The following is a 24,629-nucleotide window of genomic DNA, read 5'->3' as shown; positions in this document are numbered from 1 at the left end:
TACAAGCGAAGAACAAAGTGAATCGCGCGAAGAAGAAGACGAAGACTCGACAGAGGACGATTGGGTTCTCGACCCACCGCATGAAAAACGTAAGTTTTATGTTTATATGATAAATCAAATCATTAAAACTATCTAACACTTGAAATTTTGTTTACATGCAGAAGGGCGCCGAGACAGACACTTTCGAGAGCTTGTTATGCGAACTACAAGTGCCAACATCAGTCCGATGCGTCCGAATGGCTGACTGCTGAAGCCTCCGCTCGTTACGTAAGTTTACATTTATTTTGTCTTATTTTTTTTATTAATATATACTAACTAGTTAATTATATCAGGATCGACTGGTCGATAGGTTCAATACGTTGCGAGCGAAGGCTGAGCAATAAGGAGCGGGCGTTGATATTTCCGTCCTAGAGCAGCAGGCGATCCGCGATATTATGGGTTCGCGGAGTGATCACTTGACCGGCGTCAGACGTTTGGTGCCACATGGAGCACGGATGGCGGTTGAAATCGCCGAAGTCTACGGTTCGGAGGGTGGGACGTCGCAATTAAGATATATCTTGCAGGAGGTGGTCCACGTCGACCCTCGCCTCGTTCTCCGAGGCAATACAGAGTCAGGTGCCCGGGCTCAACCTGAGCTCGTTTATGCCCTAATTTCCGCAGAGTTCGCAGCAGGCTCCGTCGACCCACAGCCAGCAGACTCCGACGCCCGGCGTCCACACTCCGACGGGCGGCCAGCAGATGACTTTATATATAAGTTGATTTCGATAATATAATTTGGTTTTTATTTGATTTTTCATTTTAGAATTTCATAAACGAAAAAAAATAAAAAATTAATAATTAACGACGAAAAAAATTAATAATTTAAAAAATGAAAATAATAAAAAATTATTAAATAGCGACGACAAAGTCGTCGCTAATTATTAAAAAAGTGAAGTTATTAGCGACGGCTTTATCGTCGCTAATTCGCGCGCGAAATTTTCCCGCGCGAATTAGCGACGATAAAATCGTCTCCAAATATATTTCACAAAATTAAAAAAAACTATTCTTTTAAACATTTCGGGACGACATTATCATCGCTAATCTTGTCGCTAAATATTTCGCGACGACTATTTCGTCGGTAAATATATTTAAGTACGGACATTTAGCAACAATAATAATCGTCGCTACATAGATTTAGCGACGATTATGGGATTATTACCGACGAAAAAAATCGTCGGCAATGGTTCTATTTGTTGTAGTGTTGAGAGACAACGACATATGACACTAAATTTTTTTGGAGCTCCCAACACAATCATCGACGACGCAGACCACAGAGAATGGAGACTAACGTCTCACCAACAGTGATCTAGACATTTGCCGCATCCTCTCATCGCATGAGCCGCTGCCAGGGTCAGCCTTATACATTACGTGGCCTTAGGCGAAAAAGGCCTTTTTATATATAAAAAAGAGAGTATCAACACGATATATTTTAAAAAAAGTATACTCTTCAACCATAATTGTAATTAAAGATCAAAATATTAAAATTCTCTTAATAATAAATAAATAAAGAAATAAAAAAAGTTTCCATCTACATCTCACCTTGTGTGCTTCAAGTTATCCATTTTTTGTCCATAAACCTGATGAGTAGACGTTTATACAAAATAAAAACAGAAAATTAGAAAAATATAGCAAACTTAAACGTTTGACATTACTATATAGCTAACATTTGATAAATCTTAGGTAAATAGCCATTTTGAGACATAAATTTTAGACAAATAACCAACGTTTGGTATATAAAAGTGGTTATTTACCTTACGTTTGAAAGTGACTATTTACTTAAGATATACCAAATGTTGGCTATTTAACAATGTCAAACGTTTAAGTTGACTATTTTCCTAATGGACCATAATAAAAATGTAAATATTTATATAAATTTTACTCTTCTTACCTTTTGTGAAGCAAAAGTACGGATTAGATTTTTGAATTCAAGCTCATGTAACATGCGTTTTTCAATAGACAACATAGCTAACCCATTAAACCGTTCTTGTGACATAATTGACCTTGGACAATATTTTATCAATTTCAACTTTAATAAACTTCTCTAAGCCACGGTCACAGGAATGGTTAGTAATATCCTATAAGCAATGCACACATTTGGAAATGAATCCACATTTTTTTATGCAATCAAGTGTTTCAATCGGATTACTACTTTCTTTCAACAAAATTTCTTTCAGCACTTTCAATTTAGAAAACAAATCTAAACCATCAATTTCAGAAAGTCCATTGCATTTCAAGACATCTTCAAGATTCAATGAACATTCTTTTAAAACACATTCATCTAATGATTTTAGCTTTTTGAAATTGAATAGAAATCCAAATATTTTTTCATACATTTGAAATTTCTCAAATCTAGTCATAAGTGAATAAATTACTTGATCAACAATGCAGAGAAAATACTCAATCCGAAACGATTCTTTAGCCCTTTTTTTATCATCACATTCGACACTTTCATTAAATTATTTTTTATACGAATCACACGTTTTTCTCGAAATTTAGGCTCTATTTCAATTTCATTTGCAATCTCTTTAGCTAAAATAATAGCATTTGTAAATCCATTTTCTCTATATTTTTGAAAATAGGTGAGAAGACCTTTGAGTTGATCTATAAATTTCAATATTCATATCTTCACTTTGTAAGGTTTTATTCACATAATAGTAGCAAACAATATATCAAACCTAACAAAAATTCAAAATTCTCTAATTCATACTTCGCTAGACATTTAGCTTCACTCTTTATTTTAGGATCCTCATAAATTTCTCATAAATCAGACAAAGCGTCTTTTATTTTTGGAGCATGATACTTAGTTTCCTTGACGTTATCAATACGACTCTCCCATCGGGTTTGAGACAACGATTTTACAGTCAAATTAGAAATGTTTTTTTTTTTTTAATAATTTCCATCGCTAGTAGAAGAATAAAATAATGAATATATGCGTTGAATAACCCCAAAAAATGATATAACTCTAACACATGAGTTTGCAATATTGAAAAGAACTAAATTAAGACTATGACAATCACAAGGTGCATACAAAGCTGTAGGATTTATATCTAATAATCTCTTTTGAACACCTTGATGTTTCTCTTTCATATTAGACTCGTTATTATAACCTTGTCATATTATATCATGTATGTCAAGTCCTAGATTTTCAATTTCTTTTACGAGCGTACCTAAAAGACCTTCATCCGATGTATCATCCACTTGTAAAAGCCCAAAAAATATTCTTTTTGTTATGATTTATCCCCAAATCCCGACCTAATCATAAAACCAAAATAAACGCAAAGAACAAATAATACGCACATATTTATAATGGTAAACTTTCAATGCGAAAACTGCATCCACTTTGCCGTTGCAAATTTTCACTGAAACCCAATTCGGGAGAAAATGTGTTTACAATTTTCTTGCGCTTTACAAAGAACATCGGGCATAGTTTGCAACATTTTAGTCAAAGTTTGAAATTTATCATCTACTCAAAACTTCTATACAATGACGAGAATATATCACTAATAAAATCTTATTTTAAACTCCCACACAGTTAGAAACGTTAATTGTCAAAGAGTTGAAGATAAAGTTTTTGTTGTAACACGTATTACTCATAATTCTTACTATAATCTACGGCTTCTCTAATATTATTGATTTATTCTACAATATTGATACTATAATTTTGAGAAATTATGGATCGTACAATTAGAATAAAACAATAATGCTTATTTTGGACTTAAAAGTTCGAATAAGATTGAGTATATGCGATAATTTCAAGTTCAAATAGGATCTATCGTGGACGACATCAACAAACTCGTAGCTAGTAATTTTTTTTTTTAATAGTCGAGACTGTAATTTTATTGCTCATTATCTTGCTGCCTTTGGGAAATTGGGAAGGCTTTTTGCCATTGTGGACATTCTGGAGATCGAGAAATTGATCTTTCGGTTCTGATTAATAAAAGCTCTGCTCCTTTTCCCTTAAAAAAACAAACAATTCCTTTTTTTTTTTTTTTTTAAAGAAAAATGCAATTCCTATTATTTTGGTACTTTTACCACGTACTTCGCCATTCTAATTATTTAGTATTAGGTTATAATAAAATTTTTAAAATTATTTTACTGTTATATTTATTGTGCTCACAATTTGATGAAAGTGAAACACGTATCTTTTCATTAAATGTTGTCATTATTATTCAATAGTAGTGAATCTTTGTGGAAGCCTACACTTTCAAAAAAAGATTTTTGATGGACAACATATAAATAATCTACATGCATTTTGTCAGAAAATTAAAACTACCACAATAATTTTGCTATTTGAACTCTAATATTTGTACATAACTGTTTTGTTGGAATAGAAGAGGTCCAACGGGTTTTCATCTGGGCCAAGCCCATTCTCCAAGCCCACGCAGCAACATCAACACACATATAAAAGGAGAAAATCCTAGACCGAGCATTGATTCGGCATTTTTGACTCTCTCTCTACGCGGCTCTCTCTCTCTCTAAACCATTCGCAGCCTCTCGCTGTTCTTCTCTTTCTTGAGCACTTCCGATCGTTGTCTTGATCGTCGAGTCCCAGCAAGGTTCTGTACGAGTGTTGTTCCTCGTGGTCTTGCGGAGCAATCTCCGGACCTGTGACTCTCGTGTTTGAGTCAAGCAAGAACTAGGGTTCTCGATCCGATTTGGGGCTATCTCGGCTGTGTGGTTCAGCGTGGTTTTACTGGTTGTAATCGTTGTATTTTGTGCTTGTAACGAACTCTGTGATTAGTGGATCGAGCTTATCCTCTGAGCTCAACGTGGAGTAGGCATTTGGACGCCGAACCACGATAATCCTTGGTGTTCTCTTTATTTTTCCTGCACATTTATGTTCATTGATTCAATCCTCTGCATAGTTGTTAGTCTGGTTTATTTTTCAGTCTTAATTTGGTTCTTTATTAAAAATCTTGAACCGGAAATTATTAGGGCTGTTAGTTTATGTTTATGTGAGAAAGGCCTTTGCCGATTCAAAACTGGGTGAAAACGGGCATTAAATCCCTACAGTGGTATCAGAGCTCTCGGTTTATCCGATCTTGCACTCAGTTTTCTTGAATCTTGGTAGAGCTAGGGTTTCTGTTCTTGTGTGTGTTTTCTAGGGCTTTTTTGACAGTTTTTGCTATATCTGTTTTTCGTGTGCCTTGGATCTGCTTGTCGAACGGGTCACGGATCAGTCGAGTTTTCTGATTCGTGGTTGTCAGTTCGAGGTGGAGTAAACCCTAGTTGTGTCTTTGTGAGTGTTTTCAGTGTGTGAGAGTCCAGTCGAGTTTTCTGGGTCTCTCAAATCAACAGCCCAACATATTTTTTGAGAATTGTTTTTCAATAATTTTTCTGAAGAATTTTGATACTGTTGTTGTTGTGCTGTGTTCTGTTTGCAGGTGATACGTGAGAAGGAAACTGAAATTCTGTGAGACTGTGAATAACTTCAAGAACGGAGGACATTTCATAACAAAGGGGGTTTATTGTTGTGATATATAAATCCCGGGGTTATTCTGTGTTGTGCCTCTGTTTAAAGCTTTCTTGGCTGTTATTTGTGTTTGTCTCTGGTTGTACATCTTTAATTGTTGTACGGTTTCAGTTGCTATTTTTTCTCAGTTAATCTGCGTATCAGTTTTGTTCATGTGTCGTTTTGTTACTCAGTTTGTTTTTCCTGAGTGTTGTCTTTTAAAGCTTGGTTGTTGAATCTTGATATTGATAATATAAGTGATCTATTTCTCATACTGTCAATATTTACCGATCTGTTTAAATCTTTTGTTTAGTGCCTGTTACTTTTCTGAAGTTTTTTATAGATCTGTTTTTTACTGCTGTCTGATCTTTATATTGGTCAATAATATTCAAGATCATATTCTCGGTTGTGTTACAAGTCTGAAACCTCAAGTTTGTCCATAGCTTGTTGTGTTTCAGTTTGTAATCTTGTTTATAATCTTTGTGCAAGTTACTTCTTCTATAAGTTTCTTGTACTCTAAGATTTTTCACTTCTTTTCATCTTTTCTTCTGTCAAGGTACAATGTCTTCGACACGTCTTGATGTGGCGGTGTTTGATGGCAAGAGCGACTTTGATATATGGAAGAAGAAGATGAGAGTTCTCCTTTCTCACCACAAAGCGCATTGGGCTCTAGAGAAAGAATTGGAGAAGTGGCCGGAAGCATTAAAGGCAAAGAAATCGGAGGTCGATGAACAAGCGTACAACTTGCTGTTCATGAACCTCTCCGACACGGTTATCAGAAAGGTCAATGGTGCTGATACGGCACTCAAGTTGTGGGTAAAACTCGAGTCGATATATTCTAACAAATCTGCCCCTAGTCTTGCTTTTCTGAAAGGTTCTTTGTTCTCTTGGAAAATGGATCCTCAAAAATCCATTGATGAGAACATTGATGAATTTCTGAAAATCACTTTATTGTTGAAAGGGACAGATCAAGCTTTAGATGAAACCAGCATGTCTATGATTATTTTGAACTCTATTCCTGAATCTTTTCAAGTTGTTAAGGACATATTTCAGTATTCTACCTCTTTGCCTAGTTTTGATCAGATTTGTTCTGCCCTCAAAACTAGGGAACTTGAGCTAAAGAATCAGAATAGGTCTAGTTCTGGATCTGGTTTATATGTGAATAATAAGACTGCGAGTAGTACTAACAAATCTTCGAAGAAAAAGAAGATGTTTGATTCTGATACAGGTGAACGAGAACCAAGGAAGTGTTACCATTGTGGTAAAGCAGGACATGTAAAGAAGAATTGCTATGCTTGGAAGAAGTCGAAGGGGAGCGAGACTAACGAGACGAACGTGGCTACCGCGGGTGTAGCGGACGTTGAGACTAGTGAGGTCTTGAACGTATGTCGTATTTCTCGTCATGATCAGTGGATACTCGACTCGGGCTGCGATTTCCACATGTGTCCGAATAAGGAGTGGTTTGAAGGTTTCCAAGAAGTTGTAGAGGAGGATGTCTACTTGGGAGATGACCGTCCTTGTGAAGTCCTTGGTGTCGGTTCCGTGAAGTTCGTATTGGAAAGTGGTAAGCGGGTCACTTTGACTCGGGTGAGGTACATTCCTAGTCTTAAGAGGAATTTGATTTCTCTTGGTGTGTTAGATGATCTAGGATGTGTATATGAAGTGTCTAGTGGAAAGATGAATGTGTTTAGGAATGGGAACCTTGTTTTGAGTGGTACTAAGTTTTCGAACTTGTATGTTTTGGATGGTTCTCATGATTCCGCTTCTAGATACACTTGTCTTTTAGATACTAACCATGCAGCGAAGACAAATCGGCAAGAGAGCCGTGGAATGCTTTATGCCGTGATCGACAATGGCGTCGAGATTAAGGTGGAGCCACCGAAGGAATTCGTGGCTGTCCCGATTGAGGTGGAGCCTCAAGAAGTTGCTGAAAATCCGGAGAACAACGTCTTAGAGCCTTCTCAAGACCTCGGCTCAAATCTAATCGTTGACTTGGAGCGTGATGCTTGCGGTGGTCAAACGGACAGAATTGATCTAGGAGTTCCGGCGGACGAGCGAGTGTTCCGAGACGGAGAAATAGAGGCTGCAAGTGCTTCGATGAAACTTCTTTCATCCCCTCTCATCTTTACCGCCCTTCTTCCCGAGCCAAAGGTGGTCGTAGAACCACGTAAGGGTAAGAAGAGATTTTTCCATGACATGTTGGAGGATCTCAGGGTCATGGGTAAACCCGAAAAGGTTATTGGTTTGCAAGGGTCAATGAGTATCGTTCTAATCATTTTAGCCTATTGTGAATTGTTGAAATTTGTTGATTTCAAGTTTCGTTTCATTTCGAATATGCTTGCTATTGATATGATTAAATTGTTTCAGGTTCCTTGGGAAGCAAACTATGGGAGTGATGGATCCGAAAGAGCGACGGACGTCGAGTTTAACTTCGGTTTAAACTCGTGGCACGTCGAATAATTATCGGACCGGGATGAGAGCAATGACGAGGATAAGTGAAGTTCACTAAATCAGAGGTCGGAATGGGTCGGTGTTGGACCTAGGTGGAGATTGTTGGAATAGAAGAGGTCCAACGGGTTTTCATATGGGCCAAGCCCATTCTCTAAGCCCACGCAGCAACATCAGCATACATATAAAAGGAGAAAACCCTAGACCGAGCATTGATTCGGCATTTTTGACTCTCTCTCTACGCGGCTCTCTCTCTCTCTCTAAACCATTCGCAGCCTCTCGCTGTTCTTCTCTTTCTTGAGCACTTCCGATCGTTGTCTTGATCGTCGAGTCCCAGCAAGGTTCTGTACGAGTGTTGTTCCTCGTGGTCTTGCGGAGCAATCTCCGGACCTGTGACTCTCGTGTTTGAGTCAAGCAAGAACTAGGGTTCTCGATCCGATTTAGGGCTATCTCGGCTGTGTGGTTCAGCGTGGTTTTACTGGTTGTAATCGTTGTATTTTGTGCTTGTAACGAACTCTGTGATTAGTGGATCGAGCTTATCCTCTGAGCTCAACGTGGAGTAGGCATTTGGACGCCGAACCACGATAATCCTTGGTGTTCTCTTTATTTTTCCTGCACATTTATGTTCATTGATTCAATCCTCTGCATAGTTGTTAGTCTGGTTTATTTTTCAGTCTTAATTTGGTTCTTTATTAAAAATCTTGAATCGGAAATTATTAGGGCTGTTTGTTTATGTTTATGTGAGAAAGGCCTTTGCCGATTCAAAACTGGGTGAAAACGGGCATTAAATCCCTACATGTTTGTTATAATAATCATAAATCGAACTAGCAAAGATTTATAAAGTTACGAAAATAGTATAATTGTTAAAGGCGTCGTTTTCATGCTATTCAAAAAACAACCCATTAAAAAATTTATTAACAACGGTATTGGGTGCTACCCAAACTCAAGCTCAATTACCCATCTCTCCTAACAATACACACAAATGATAGTGGAAATGTCAAGTAAAAAAGGCTACACGGAAAAAACCGACCCCTTCAGTTCACACATCTAGAATGGCTTGATTTGCGCAGCACCAGACTCATCTAGAATTTTTGATGTGCTGTGAAGCTACTTCGCGACTCACCCTCCATGTTGATCTCATCAGTGCACTTAAGTTTCTCACGCTGTTACTCGTTTTTTTAGGCCACGTTAGACTCTTTGATCCCAAACTCTATTTCTACCCCCCTTTATAAATTATAGACGCATAATTTAACCAGACTATAAGAGCATCTTTAATGGTTTAGCTAAATGTATTGCTTAGCTAAATAGTATTTTTGCCACATAGATTTTTCTAGAGCTAAATAGTTAAACAACTAGCTTAAATTAGCTAATTTGCTTAGATTTGCTTAGCTAAATCAATAGCCAATATGCAAAACAATGGTTAAGCAACTAGCTAAACATTTTTTATATTTACAAGTAAATCCCTACAATTATTAAGCAAGAAATCTTTACCATTAAAGATGCTCTAATGTTGATCGGAGTGCGGGTCAGTCAAAGAAAACCCCAACACCTCAGCAACTCATTTTCATTATTTTATTCATGTGGAAAGAGACCGAAAAATAACTTTCTGATGGAGATAACAACGAGCTTGGAGAATCGACCACTTGATAGTTCTCGTGAGATTTCGAACACAATCTTTTATGACATGTGTAATCTTGAACGTCTTTGATGAAAAAGACAAATTTAAACCATCGTGACCCTAAAACGACAATTAACATGATACCTAACCGCTAGACGTAATTTGCTCTTGTTGTATGTGCTTTGGGTATTGTTCTAAAAAATGACATTAACGAGTGTAGTTTAGGTATTTAAGTTATCCTAGAATGCATAATTGTTTGACAAATAGTTCAATTAATTTTTTAAAAAGGTAACGCAACACAATTTTCACTAGGATATTTTTTTTTGTTACCAAAATATCTACCTTTATGTAGTAATTCTACTGTAATTTTCTTAGTTCAGAAATGTACAAAAGGTATTTTCTAATGTTGCTCAATCCATTTTTTCTCATCTAAAAAATAAGAGAAATTGTCATATTTATCACCATTTCAATAACATTTTTCAATAATCTAGTAAAATATAATTTTGGCCAAAAATACTACTTGACTTTGTGTGGAAAAACCAAAATACCATTCACTTTAATATTCCTTACATTTTGACCAAAATCCAAAACAATTATTACTTATCTTTATTTTGAGAAATCGGTGATGGTGAGATTTTGAATAAACTCGGTTAGGGAGAGAGAAAGAGAAATAAAATCAACTAAATGAAAAATAATTAATAAAGATAAATATTAATTGAGTTTTGGTTTTCGATCAAAATGTAAGGAATATTAAAGTAAATGATATTTTGGGTTTTTCACACAAAGTCAAGTAGTATTTTTGGCCAAAATTAATTTTTAGTGGATTTTTAGAAAATATTATTGAAATGGTAGTAGATGTGACAATTTCTCAACAAATAAAGGCAAAGCAGTTTTATCGGTTATTGCATCGTCAAATATAGGGATGGAAATTTCATGTTCGTGTCGTAACCGTGTCGTGTTAATCGTGTTTTTTAAAATAATTACTAGAACCAAATCCGACCATTTATTAATCGTGTTTGAAGATTAGATCCAAATCCGACCATTTATTTTTTTTACAGATCCATAACCATTTAAATTAAACCATTAAATAGTCGTGTTAAATGGTTTATTTAATCGTGTTTTAATCGTTTTTAGTCATTCGAAGTAAATTCATTGTGATTAAATTATCAAAAACATAGTATAATATAACACTTTGTTCAACTGATTCAAAATTAAAATCTATTTGAAATCTGTCAGTTACATTCCGTAAAAAGTTAGCAGTCAGTGCGTTACAAAGTATGACTTTAAGAAAGAAAAAAAAAACCATTTATTATCTGCCAGAGAAGAAGAAAACAAAAGGCCAACAAAATACATCTAAATCTGATTTTTTTTTTTTGTGTACACAGCTTACATCTATATATGATTATAATAGTTAAAAGAAACTACTACTTGCCAAAATAATCAATCTCGCAGGTTATATAATTAAATTCATGAACATAACTTAAAACAAAAATAAGAGTTTTGAATGCAATTTACATTTTTTTGCTTCTCTAGATTCCTCAATTATGCCTTCACCCCTCCAAATCGAAAATGTATGCCTGAAATATCCACAAATATATTTTAATGAGGGGACCAAATAGTTCAAACCTAACCTTCTAAATTATTTCATTGCTTCAGATTCCTCAAAACTCAATATACTAAAACCAAGTGGAAGCAGAGTATAATAATAAAAAAAAGTATACAAATTTATAGAACCCACCCACCAGAAAAATGAGAACGAGAACTAACCCATTATCATACAGTATGCATTACTTAAACCATCCCACTAGATTTAATCTCTATGCCATGAAAAGCCCTAAAACTAACCCATTATCATACAATATGCATTACTTAATCATATTTTTGTAAAACATTTCAAGTTACTGAAACAGAGATACAATTGATAAACAAGAATAAATCACAGTCCAATAATAAGATTAAGGTTTTTTTTTTTTTTTTTTTTTTTTTTTTTTTTTATTTTATCTATTTTCAAATAAGATACCTTAAACTCTATAGCACAAAACTTTCAACATCCAATAAGTCTTCCAGACCAAAAAAATAAAGTTCAAACCTCTATCTCAATTCTCAACCAAACAGAAGCATAAGCATCAGAATCAATAAATAAGAACTCGTCGAACTAGAATGAACATGATTTCACCAAACACCGCGATGAAAAATAAACATTAACCTCGGAGACAGGGTGGCGACAGATGGGTTTGGGTCCAACTTTAGCTTCACTAACGGAGATATATCATTTCGAATAAAAGCAATCGTGGATTTCAACGATAATAAAAAGTAGACAGTCGAAAGAAAGATAGGCATTCACGAGAAAACTTACGAATTTGTTGTTCGGAGTGACGATCCTTGATGATGATTCCTAAAATAAAAACCCCCAGATTTTGAACCCTAAAAGAAAACCCCAATTCAGATTTCTAACCCCAATCGACCTCCACTCCTTCGTTCCGATTCTCAGTCCTCACTCTTGATTTTTTTTCTGTCTCAATCTCTCTCTCTCTCTCGATTGTCGTTCTCATTCTCTTCTGTGTGTGCTTTGTATTGAGTCTTCTCTTTCTTTATTTGAGTCTGCGTGATAACAAAATAAAAAAAGTTAGATTGAAATATCAATGTAAAAAAAAGGGAGGGAAATTGATGGAGGGTAAAACAAAATAAAAAGAATAGATTGAAATTTTGTGGAGATAAATGGAGGGAATGTCAAATTTCAATATTAATCTAAAAATTTGTAGTTACATGAATAATAAAAGTTTAAATTACACGAAATATATTATTTATATCATATATTATAATTTATATTTAAAATTTCAATCTTATATACTATATATTAAATATTAACACGAGTAAAGTAAAGTGACTAAATTATATTTTATAGCAGAACGTAAAAAACCTTAAAATTGGTGTCTATATTTTAGATAAAAATTAGAAATCGAATTTGAAAAAAATGGAGGTAATAAGTCATTTTACTATAATTGAAATCAAATAAAATTGAATACAATATGTATTAGTTAACAAAATTAATTATGGCTTTTTTAATCCAAGACTACTCTAATATTCGAAGGTTTCATCATAAATTGTGATTGTTCAAATACTATTGATTATATGATTATGGATTGAAATCAAATAAAATTGAATATGATACGTATTATGATATTATAATAATTGTGATTGTGAATTGTGATTTTTCGATATGTATTGAATTAAAATTGAAACAAACAAAAATTGAATATGATACGTTATTATGAGACTATAGTAATTGTGATTGTTCGATATGAATTGAATTAAAATTGAAATAAAAAAAATTGAATATGATAAAATTATAGTTATCGTGATTGTGAATGTTCGATATGAATTGAATTAAAATTGAAATCAAATAAAATTGAATATGATACGTTACTATGAGATTATAGTTATTGTGATTGTGAATTGTGAATGTTTGATATGAATTGAATTGAAATCAAATTATAAAATTGAATAGGATACATTATTACGAGCCTATTGTTATTGTGATTGTAAATGTGAATTGTGATTGTTCGATATGAATTGAAATAAAATAAAATTGATTATGATACGTTATACTTATTATGAGACTATTGTTATTGTGATTGTTCAATATGAATTGAATTGAAATCAAATAAAATTGAATATAATACGTTATTATAAGACTATTGTTATTGCGATTGTGGATTGTTAATTTTGATTGTTCGATATGAATTGAATTGAATTGAAATCAAATAAAGTTTAATACGATACGTTATTATGAAACTATTGTTTTTGTGATTGTGAATTGTAAATTGTGATTGTTCAATGTAAATTGAATTGAATTGAAATCAAATAAAATTGAATACAATACATTATTATGAGATTATTGTTATTGAGATTATAAATTGTGAATTATGAGAACACCACCAGATGTACTATTTAAATTAGTAATTGAAAACAACTAATTTGATATATTATTATTTCTCTCGTGAAGTTGATTGATATACTATTGACTATATGTTATCATACGTAAATTGATATTGATATTAATATACCTTATTTTATTTCATCATATTTTATAATATCAATTTTATGTTTATAGTTATAAATTAATAATTTTACATATATAATATTAATCGTGTTTAACTGGGTCGTAATCGTGTTATTATTCGTAATCGTATTAATTGGGTCATATTCGTTCGGGTCGTAATCGTGTTTCGTGTCGACCATTTAATAATCGTGTTAATCGGATTTTATTCGTGTTACCGTAATCGTGTTGTTTTGACCCATTATTTAATCGTGTTAACGTGTTCGACCCAATTAAGAACCGATCCATTTATTGAAATCCAAATCCGCTTTAAATCGTGTCGTAACCGTTTCGTGTTTCGTGTCCGGACCAAATTGCCATCCCTTCAAATACAAGGGAAGGGACATTTTTAGTCGAGAAGTGATAGTTGTAGGACAATTAATAATAATCTTAAGAGTTTAGGGGTGAGAAATAGACATACGCACGTTTTCAGGGGCCATTATTAAATTTGTTTATTTAAATATTTATTATTTCGTTAGTCGACGAACCTTCTTTCAAACTGGGTCTCAAAAAAAAAAAAAAACACCTCCTATTGTCCAATTGTCTCATCAAAACCCCGTTTAGAGAGCATTGAATTGTGATCCCCCCAAAACGACCGTCGTTTCACACCCAAGATCTTCCCTCTGAAACTTCATTGAAGTCATCGCAACCAAGAAAAGCCAATGCGGTGAATTTGAAGTTTGAACGCCCAATATTTCTCAGATCTCGACGGAGATCGTTAAATCTCCGATTCTCCGCCGGGAATTCTCGCCGAGAATCTCCGATTTCCGCCACCGTTGGATGCCCGATCAGGCAGACTAGGTTCGTAACTTCGTATCCGCTCGGAGCTTCAGAGATCGATCCGAGCTTCGGGCTCGGAGAGTCAACGGAGTCGAATTCGGAGGAGCGGACGAAACGATGGCGGCGTCGAAGGTCGTGTACGAAGGTTGGATGGTTCGTTATGGCCGGAGGAAGATCGGACGATCGTACATCCATATGCGGTACTTTGTGCTTGAGTCTCGTCTTCTCGCGTATTACAAGAGAAAGCCGCAGGATAATCAGGTTTGTTTTATGATATTTTTGAATTTTTTTAGTCAATTGGGGAAAAGCTTTAGGATCTTTTTAAATGTAGGTTCATCTTTTCGATTGGAATTGTGGACTGTTAATATAAAAGTTAGACATAAAAGTTTCGTTTTTATTGTAAAAGAAATGAGAATATAATGAGCTTCAATTGAACTCTAAAGAGTTTTTTTTTTTTTTTAAAAGGTCAACTTTAATGCATTTTTATTTATTATTTTCGTTCGGTTCTTATGTGCTTGCTCAGGTACCAATTAAGACTATGCTCATTGATGGGAATTGTAGAGTAGAGGACCGGGGATTGAAGACCCACCATGGACATGTGAGTTCTTTTTATTCTATTATTATGCATAATTTTTTTGACATTTTTATGGTTTCAGTCTATAATGAGCTTGAGCAGCCATTTTAATTTTGGAATTCCATAGCTGAATATTTTTCAAGGAATATATATATATATATATATATATATATATATATATATATAATACAATTGAATTGTTCTTTATTCCAATGTACTTTATTGTTAAGCTCGTTCAGTTCTCTATTTTTGTGGCCCTGTTTGGATGAGTGTTTTCTTCAAGTGAAAGTAATCAATGTGGTCTTCACTGGACTGTTAAGATGGCCGAGTCTGGTAATTAGATGATAGACTGGATACTTTGTGGGCTTGGTTGGGAAAGGCCCAGATACTCACAGTTATAGGGAATAAGAGAATTGGCTTTATGGGTAAAAAACTAGGAACTGAGGAAATGCAAAAGTTATCTCTGGCCATTCATGTATGAGGCAGCGTAGTTAAGTTCAAGATAGTGTTATCATTATGTTCTGCATCAAATACTTTGGGATTCTATGCTAACAATATGGTGTGCCATTCTATGGCCAAAAGCATGATCACCAAGTGCTTCAGGATGCTGAACACGGTCGAAGTTAAAGTTCTTTGTCGTGTGGGTTTTATATACCTCGTATATCTCGCAACCCCAAATAGCAATGTTTTGTAGATTTCTCGTTTTTAATTTATTTTTTATATGTAGTATAAAGTTCAAACTCGTGTCCCACTATGATTTAGTAAAGCATATTCTCAAATGATGAAATGCAACTTTGGATCTAGAGTAAGGACGTGTTCCCTGAAGCCATGTATTTTGTGCTTAATATTGCTTAACGTCGACCTTTCCTTTGTGTGCAGATGGTTTATGTTCTGTCCATTTACAACAAGAAAGAGAAGTACCACCGGATTACAGTGAGTCTTCTATTTACTTTCTTCAGGAATTTAAAAACATAAGTGCTGGTGTTATATGCTTTTCTGATCTATGTTTAATGGGGAAACACTTTAACAACTTGCTATAATAAATGCACTCTCTTCCAAAATCGCCAGAGAGTATGTGATGATATATTTGGCGCATGCTTGTGTGATCGAAATTGATTGGTCCTCCACTTTTACCTGTCTTTGTGCTTCAGATGGCGGCATTTAACATCCAAGAGGCACTTTTCTGGAAGGAGAAAGTTGAACTTGTAATTGACCAGGTATATTTGGAATCTCCTCACTGAAGACTTGATTTTATTGTAGTATGTTTTCCCAACATCGGAAGGTGTTCATTTGAATAATATGCACATGTGAATAATATCTTAGGAAGTTGTGTGTTCACTTTTTAGGTGTTACTTCTTCCCTTTCCGCTCTTTATTTGTTTTACATAGCATAATGTTCTAATGCACAATTCAATACCGATAGCATTTAGTACTGGGTCTGAACATCAATATCTGCAGCACCAGGGTGCACAGGTTCCAAATGGTAATAAGTACATATCTTTTGAATACAAATCGGGAATGGATAATGGGAGGACTGCTTCATCATCAGATCATGAAAGTCAGTAAGTATTATTTCAGTACTGGCTATGAATTTTTGTGCCTAAGTATTCTGATTGCTATAGTCACTATATGCGTAAAACTTCTGACTATGCAAGTCGGAACCTATTAAATAACTTTTGGGCTTGGCGGTGCTTAAACATTTATCATGGAAGCTTAATAATAGGATTTTTAGGGTTTTATTTGACACCTTATTGTCTCCTGGAGCCGGGTATTGGGGGGCGTGGGGTTCCCAAAACAAATTAGGATCAAAATTAACACAAGGTGATCATAAGATACATCCCTGACACTTCATGACGAGAAAAAAGCAACAAAAGCTGTACGATATAGTATATACAGTACTGAAATCAGCGTATTGCACTTTTCAGTTTAGCAGTTTTATAGTGCTTTGGCCATGCCTACCTAAATTTAATCCAGGTTCTGAGTGAAAAACTCATCAACAAAACTACCTATATTGTGCTGAAACCACATATTTTTGGGAATACTTTGAAGGCATAATAAAAAAGCCCAATGACATGCAGACTGTGGTACTCCAAGGCATAATATGCCATCTTACTTTGTATGGTTCCGTCATTTCAACTTTTTGGTAGGTTCAGTGCACCAGAGGATGAAGATGAAACTCATGCTCACCATAGTTTGATGCGGCGAACAACAATTGGAAATGGTACTCATAGATTTTATCTATTTTTATTTTATTTTTCTTCTTCTTCTTCTGCTTCTCCTTCTCCTTCTTCTTCTCCTCCTCCTCCTCCTCCTTCTTCTTCGTCTTCCTCTTCCTCTTCCTCCTCCTCCTCCTCCTCCTCCTCCTCCTCCTTCTCCTTCTCCTCCTTCTTCTTCTTCTCCTCCTTCTTCTTCTTCCATGTTTAGCATTCTGATTGTTTGGTCTATTCTCTTTCTTAGTCTAACCATATTGATCTATATTTCAGGTCCTCCAGAGTCGATATTTGACTGGACAAGGGAGATTGATTCAGATCTTTCTAACCAGAATACGAACAATCAATCATTTTCTAGAAAGCTTTGGCGTCTTCTGCAATGCCAAAATGGTGAACCCAGCTTTCTAACTCTATATAATGAATATGATATTTTTTTGTGTGCAGATTATCTAGTTAGGAAAATTTAGCGGTTGAGATTTATGTTACTGACTTCTGTATCCTCCATTACTAGGACTTCGCATCTTCGAAGAGCTTCTTGAAGCTGATTACCTTGTATGGAGTTTTCCCTCTCTTTTCTTCTTGAAAGATTGGCATGTTTTATATAACAATTGTACTTAATAGTTTTCTTCCTGCAGCCAAGGAGTTGTAGTCGAGCAATGAAGGCTGTTGGTGTTGTGGAGGCTTCATGTGAAGAAATCTTTGAGCTTATAATGAGCATGGATGGAACTCGGTTTGAGTAGGTGTTTTCCTCTTTCAATTGGAACTTGACAAAAGTGTTGATCCTTTATGTATTATTCGTCTATGTGTGAGTCAAACACTCATTGTTGTTAAAGTTGACTTAAAGCTGGAACATAAAAATAAAAGTAAGAATAAATCCTCACATTGTTTCGGTCCAGTTCTTATCCTTCTTTGATTTGCAATCAAGATTTCCATATCTTGGTGGCGAAACTTATGTTGAATTTTTGTAAGTGAAAAGTTGGATGTAAAATGCAAATGATAGAAGAGCAGGTGAGGTTAAAATATCCCAGCTTTTAAGATAGGTGTAGTTGTAAGAGGGCAGAACATGGTGTTTATCTACACTTCCATTAACGCACATTTTCTTTATAACTGATCCTGATTTTAAAGAAGCAGATGTGATTGTATGGTTGTACTGCATTTATCTAAAAAGATTCATTAACATGTTTTCCCTTGTATACAGGTGGGATTGCAGTTTTCAATATGGCAGCTTAGTGGAGGAGGTAGATGGTCATACAGCAATAATCTACCACAGGCTTCAGCTGGATTGGTTTCCAATGTACCTATTTCTTTCCACATATCCCTGACTCCGGTTTTTGAAACGTTAGTTATAGATAATGCTGTAGAGAAAGTTAACCTCAAAGGACTCATAGAGCTCTGAAATGTATATTAAAATACCATTTGGAATGTTACGGTTATACTTGTCCAATTTCATAAGAAGTGCGACCCAATCACGTAATTTTAGGAATTCATCTCTCTCTCTTTAATAGGACAGACTCTTACAGTCCTGTGCTTTGAGTTTATAAGGGTTCTGGAACAGAGAGGCATTATGTATATGCTTATTTCGGTGTCACGCATACTTTGTTCGTTACAAAAATCTGGCTATTGCAGGGTTGTTTGGCCTCGTGACCTTTGCTATGTTCGTTATTGGCGAAGAAACGATGACGGGAGTTATGGTACGCATTTGGTTTGTAATTTCGTCTCCAGTCTTCAGTTGTTCTGTTCAAAGCCTAACCGAGTTTCCTTCTTGTTACTTTCCAGTTGTGTTGTTTCGTTCCAGGGAGCATGAAAACTGTGGTCCTCAGCCAGGATATGTCCGGGCACATATTGAGAGTCAGTTTTTTTATTTTTTTTTATTTTTTAGTGATGCCTTCTTTTTGTTTGTTATTTCTTATTCTAAGATAAGTCCGTCACAGTTAGTTTTTTTTCCTTCTTTAGGTGGAGGGTTTAACATATCTCCTCTAAAACCTCGCAATGGGAGACCGAGAGCACAGGTTCAACACCTTATACACATTGATTTGAAAGGATGGGGTGTTGGTTATCTGTCGTCATTTCAGCAGCATTGTGTCCTCCAGATGTTAAATAGTGTTGCTGGTGAAGTAGTCTGGCTTATTTCTTATTGATGCAACACTTGTGGTTACAAGTATCATGCTCTAGTAGGAGCTTGCATGACCTTGATTTTCCTTTCTAATATACCTGTTGTTTCTTATAACAGGGCTACGTGAGTGGTTTGCTCAGTCGGATAAAAGGAATGCGCCGTCGAGAATCCCAGTGATGGTCAATATGGCTTCTTCATCTGCTACTTCTAAGAAGAACCAAAAGATACTCGAATCTTCTGTCAATTTCGACCACACAAATTCTGCAAACCGAAATTCAGTGATGATTGATGAGTACTCTGACGAGGACGAGGATTTTCAAATTGCTGATGTGGAGCAAGAGGTTACATTCATTCCTCTGAAGGAAGAGCTTGGTCATTTATGTAGTTTTAAGTCAAAGTAATATATTTTTTTTCCTTGCTTGCAGGCATACCAAAATAGGCGCGAGGTAGAAGTCAAGAAAATTGGTAGAAACTGCATTCTGTTTCGTTGTTGAGAGAATTTTCTCGTGGAGATTTTGAATCTAGCCTGAATATTTTCTGTTACATCTTGTAGAAGAAGAACCAGATGTGCAAATTGATTTATCCTGTTTTTCGGGTAATCTACCGCGTAATGACCGTGATAATGCTCGTGATTGCTGGAGAATATCTGACGCGAACAACTTCAGAGTTCGTAGCCAGCGTTTTTGTTATGACAAAACAAAGGTTACCTCTGCTTATGATTTGCTTTGTTCAATTTTTTCTTTTCTTTTCAATATTCATCTCTATGCATATAGAGTAATGCTTTTGTCACGGGTCCGACTTTTAACGATCCACTGAGTGTGTGACAAGTGGAATAATTTTAAACAGTTTTTGCTATTTATCACTTTTGGTGGAGGAAGTCGTCAGTTGTGACAAAAATCATTTCCCATGCATATATGACTTTCTCGAGTTCTTATTCGGTTTTTCTTTTGGCAATGTGTGTGAATGAAGATTCCTGCTGGAAAGCATTTAATGGATCTAGTTGCAGTGGATTGGTTCAAAGACACGAAGAGAATGGACCATGTTGCACGTCGTCAAGGTTGTGCTGCGCAGGTATGCATTCTTGTATCATTTGTTTCATTACTCTTTTACGGTATCCCTTAGTTGGGGTTTTAATTATACGAGCTTCCCTTTGCAAATATACCTTCAGGTTGCCTCTGAAAAGGGTCTCTTCTCCTTCGTCGTAAACCTGCAAGTAAGTTCTTTATCTTCTGTTGTGAAATTAGAAGTTGGTGTAATCGCCGTATAAACACTTTTTTTAACATTGAAGGAAAACAATATTTTTTCAGGTCCCTGCATCAATGCACTATAGTATGGTATTTTATTTCGTGAGTAAGGAGTTAGTACAGGGTTCTTTACTACAACGATTTGTTGATGGTGACGATGAGTTCCGCAATAGTCGGTTGAAGCTTATCCCATCAGTTCCTAAGGTACTACTGACTGTTTTATTTAATTTGTGTCCCCATTACTGAAGTACATATAATAAGAACACCTCGTAAAACTAACGGTGAACCCTTGTGTAACTGCACTATTAATATTTTAGACTTGACACCTATTTTAAGACTTATGTAAACCTGTGGATGTGCATTAAGGTGGGCACGGTCAATTAATTTACATTTAAACTGGTTAAAATTAACTAATGAGCTAATTTTAATGGTTTATATTGGTTAAAATTAACCAAACTGTTAATTTAAACCGGTTATTTCATGGTTATCCATGTTTAACCAACTACCTGGAAAAATATATTGAAACTAACGGTTAACCTTAATCGTTTTGCCCACCTTTAGATGTATGCGACAAATCTGTATCTTATTTTTTTCCCCCTTACGATTGATTTTGAAAGCACTTGCCGAAGAGATAAAATAGCAAATGGTTTGGAATAGGATAAAATGAAGTTTGATTCTAAGTTATTAGTTACTACTATATAGCCTTTTTTTTGTTCCCTTGAATTTAAGTCTCGCTGCTCAGTTTCTCTGCTCTTTTGGGAGCTGTCATACACGATTTCTGATTTCATATCGGCTATATCTTACAGGGCTCGTGGATCGTAAGGCAGAGTGTTGGAAGTACCCCGTGCTTACTAGGAAAAGCAGTTGATTGCAATTATATCCGTGGTCCTAAGTACCTTGAAGTAAGGATCACTAATACTAAACTAGAATTATGATAAAAAAAATAGTAAAACAAACCAACAAACTCAAAATGTAAAACAGACTCACGGATGAGGCTACTTGGTTTTAACTTTTTTGTTTTTGTTCTGTAGATTGATGTGGACATTGGTTCCTCCACCGTCGCTAATGGCGTATTGGGACTAGTCATAGGGGTTATTACAACGTTGGTGGTCGATATGGCTTTTCTTGTACAGGTAAAGTTTGTTCATCTCATTTTCGGTCCTAATAGAAAAAGGTTTAGAAAGATTATGATGACAAGCTATTCCGGGTTTCAACTTTCAAGTACTTAACCAAACTAATCTGTGAAGTGGGTTTAATTTATTTTTCTCAGGCAAACACTACAGATGAATTACCGGAGCGGCTGATCGGTGCCGTACGCGTGTCACACATAGAACTCTCGTCGGCCATAGTGCCTAAGCTGGAACCAGACCCGTCTTGACTAATCGAAAACAGTTCAAACCACCGATTTCTAACAAAAATCATATATTCAGGTATGCATGTGATCATTGCATACTCTGATCTTATTGCTTCCAAGTTGGAGCAACGGATATCGCCAGTTTTCTTCCGGTGGCAATTTTTTTATTTTATTTTCTGCAAAACAAAATAGTGAAAAAAAGCTGTCACACCGTTGTCAATAAGCGTACATGACTGTTTATTTGTCCATATATAAAAAATATATATAATTCTTTCCCCCTCGTTTGAATATCTCTTTCCTGGGCTTTTACTGTACTTGTTCGGCATTTATGCTCACAAATGAGTGATCTCCATCAATTCAGAGGGAGAGCTGACTGTGTTTGTGGTAATAATTCCGTTAGTATTAAGAACAAGAGATATTCATTTCACCACATTTCCAACTGTTTTTTGTTTTTTTTTTTTTATTACTTACTGATAAAGCTATCATAAGAATGTTTTTATTGGTCAAAAGTTAAAACCAAGGCTTACAGCATAATCGTACAAGATAAATATATTGCACAACAAACATATTATGCATTGCTTGTAACTCAGTTGAACTATTCTAATATACTTCCAAGAATACCAAGAGGAAGCTGCTTGATAATGTTGTTATTTACTAGCACGTCCAATAATACAAATAATGCATACTATCATTATTTTTGTCAATACTAGCACACCAGTACAACATAACTTATTGAAAAAAAAAAAGATGACAAAAGATAAGTAGCCACAGCATAATAAGATAGTTTTAAGCTTGTCTGTGATTGATGAAATCCCTAAAAGCATCCAAAGCTGCCATAGAAGAAAGAGGAAATCCATCCTCAAATTTGGCTGCTATCCCAAGTGCTCGTTTCCTTGTCTCATCGTGATCGTCACCCATCAACCTCTCTATTCCCTTCAATATGTCATCTTTAGTGATATTCTCCGACAAATCATCAGACACGGTGAAGCCAATTCGTAGATATGATGTGAGCAACTTAGCATTGTGAAATTGGTCTCCTCTGATTGGCCACGCCAGAATCGGCACTCCCCGTCCCACTGCCTCGCTGGCCGAATTCCACCCGCAATGCGACAAAAATCCGCCCGTCGATGGATGACTTAGTATCAGCAATTGTGGGGCCCACCCATGTATAACGAGCCCCCTTGGGCCCACTTTGGCTTTGAGCCCTTCAGGATAGAATCCTTCATGGGCCGGGTCTGGCCCTGGCGGGCCCGGCCTACCCGAATTTTGTGGGACCGCCCATATAAATGGGTGGGTTGAGGTAGCGAGGGCGTCAGCTAATTGAGAGTACTCCTCTATAGTGGGACCTACCTCCGTGCCGAAGGCCACGTACAGTACTGATCCAGGTGGTTTTTCGTCTAGCCATTGGATCACCTCGTCTTCCGTGACGTTCGACCCTCGATTACTAGTCCTAATCTCGTGATCGTGGACCACGTGGCCGCTTACTTTCCAGTACCCTTGGGGCAAAAGTGGGCCCACGGCCCACACTGGCTTCTCGATCTGATTGGATACGTACTCGATGAACGGACGCTCGAGATCGTCACACGTGTTGATCATCGCCCCGATAGATAATCCCTTGATTTTTTCGAGCCATGGCACGCGGTGTCCTTGTGGGCCCGGTGGTGGTGGGCGACCTTTGAATGGGCTTGAAGGCCCACCTGGATGCCCGGGTGGGCCCGGAGGCCCATGTCGATGTCGTGGCTGTTTAGTATCAAAGTAAGTGAGACCCATTTCGTTGGGAAGCCCGGGGAGTAATTGGGCCTCTCCGGGCCCAACATCAATCGGTTGGGCCTTCCACGTGGCGTACTCAATCGCGGCCGAGGCCGCGCCCGACGTAAAGAATCCAACCGTTGGAACCTCAAACTTTTGGAAAATCTCGACCGTCCAATCCATCATGACGTCGAGAACCGCGCAAACGGGCCGAACTCCATTTGGGCCCAAAAGTCGGGCCTCCAGGATGTTTTCAAGGCCCAATGCCATATGAGGGTCCATACCGGGCGGATGGTTCGGGTCAAAACCCGGTCCGGAATCCGACGTGATTTCTATAATTTCAACGACCGGATTCCGGCGAAGATCGGCGGGGACGGAGGAGGACAAGTTTGAAGGAATGAGAAGGACGGTTTTGAACTCTCTCGAAGCTATTTGCTTGCAAAGCTCTATGCTTGGCAAGAGATGGCCTTGCCCAAAAAACGGAACCACCCATATCTCCATAAAACAAAAGTAAGAACTTTCACTTTTTTCTTTGTTTTTGGCTGTTTGGTACTATAGACTAAGATATGTATGTAAGCTTTCAAAGTATGTTTGATAGTCAGACACTATATATAGAGACTAGAGTGAAGGGTAACGTGATAACGTGTTGAAAGAAGCTTATTGATTAAGGAATGAAACTGGTTGACTATTAGGTGCAACTATATAATATAGGAGTAGGACAAACAAATCAGTGTTTTTAGTCTTATTATTCTTATGCTGTGTCAAGTAATTCTTGACTTAATTGAGGATCCAAAACTTGGATTCCTTCATCCGCAAGTTACTATATTCTGACACGTGTAACTGAAACCATATTTGTGTTTCAGAAGGCCGACATGAGTCATGACAACGTAGACGCTTTTATTAGGGATTTTTATGCCTATTATAACTATTTGGATAGTATTTTTATATTA

The 24,629-nt window shown here is 36.2% G+C and overlaps 2 protein-coding genes and 1 long non-coding RNA gene across 6 annotated transcripts; 1 reads left to right on the top strand and 2 right to left on the bottom strand.

The window, feature by feature from the left end:
- Positions 1-10,849: 10,849 nt before the first annotated feature.
- Positions 10,850-12,154, bottom strand: LOC149405120 (uncharacterized). Its single transcript, XR_016293794.1, has 2 exons — positions 11,914-12,154; positions 10,850-11,134 (listed from the first exon to the last, which is right to left on the bottom strand). It is a non-coding gene; the product is annotated as an uncharacterized LOC149405120 (long non-coding RNA).
- Positions 12,155-14,146: 1,992 nt separating this feature from the next.
- Positions 14,147-22,206, top strand: EDR2 (ENHANCED DISEASE RESISTANCE 2). Of its 4 annotated transcripts, none has more exons than XM_089606850.1 (22): positions 14,147-14,697; positions 14,960-15,034; positions 15,890-15,943; positions 16,162-16,227; positions 16,474-16,571; positions 17,163-17,230; positions 17,493-17,609; positions 17,731-17,771; positions 17,855-17,955; positions 18,418-18,513; positions 18,846-18,910; positions 18,996-19,067; positions 19,173-19,328; positions 19,450-19,673; positions 19,758-19,797; positions 19,886-20,034; positions 20,302-20,403; positions 20,501-20,545; positions 20,640-20,780; positions 21,383-21,478; positions 21,608-21,709; positions 21,847-22,206. In XM_089606850.1, exons 1-22 carry the CDS (start codon positions 14,554-14,556, stop codon positions 21,952-21,954), a joined length of 2,160 nt encoding a protein of 719 aa, XP_089462976.1. In that variant the 5' UTR covers positions 14,147-14,553; the 3' UTR covers positions 21,955-22,206. The 4 variants fall into 4 exon arrangements, with proteins under 4 accessions (XP_089462976.1, XP_089462975.1, XP_089462974.1 ...); XM_089606849.1 differs by having other exon boundaries at positions 17,157-17,230; XM_089606848.1 differs by having other exon boundaries at positions 16,468-16,571.
- A 356-nt stretch (positions 22,207-22,562) lies between these two features.
- On the bottom strand, positions 22,563-24,255 carry LOC149405118 (scopoletin glucosyltransferase-like). Its single transcript, XM_089606851.1, has one exon. It carries the CDS (start codon positions 24,178-24,180, stop codon positions 22,717-22,719), a length of 1,464 nt encoding a protein of 487 aa, XP_089462977.1. The 5' UTR covers positions 24,181-24,255; the 3' UTR covers positions 22,563-22,716.
- Positions 24,256-24,629: the final 374 nt, after the last annotated feature.

This window comes from Urtica dioica, chromosome 2 (assembly GCF_054948205.1).
Source record: "Urtica dioica subsp. dioica isolate 48M chromosome 2, U.dioica_male_clone48M_v1_H2, whole genome shotgun sequence".
In the NCBI taxonomy this organism is placed as follows: Eukaryota; Viridiplantae; Streptophyta; class Magnoliopsida; order Rosales; family Urticaceae; genus Urtica; species Urtica dioica.
This window is presented reverse-complemented; position numbering and strand designations above follow the sequence as displayed.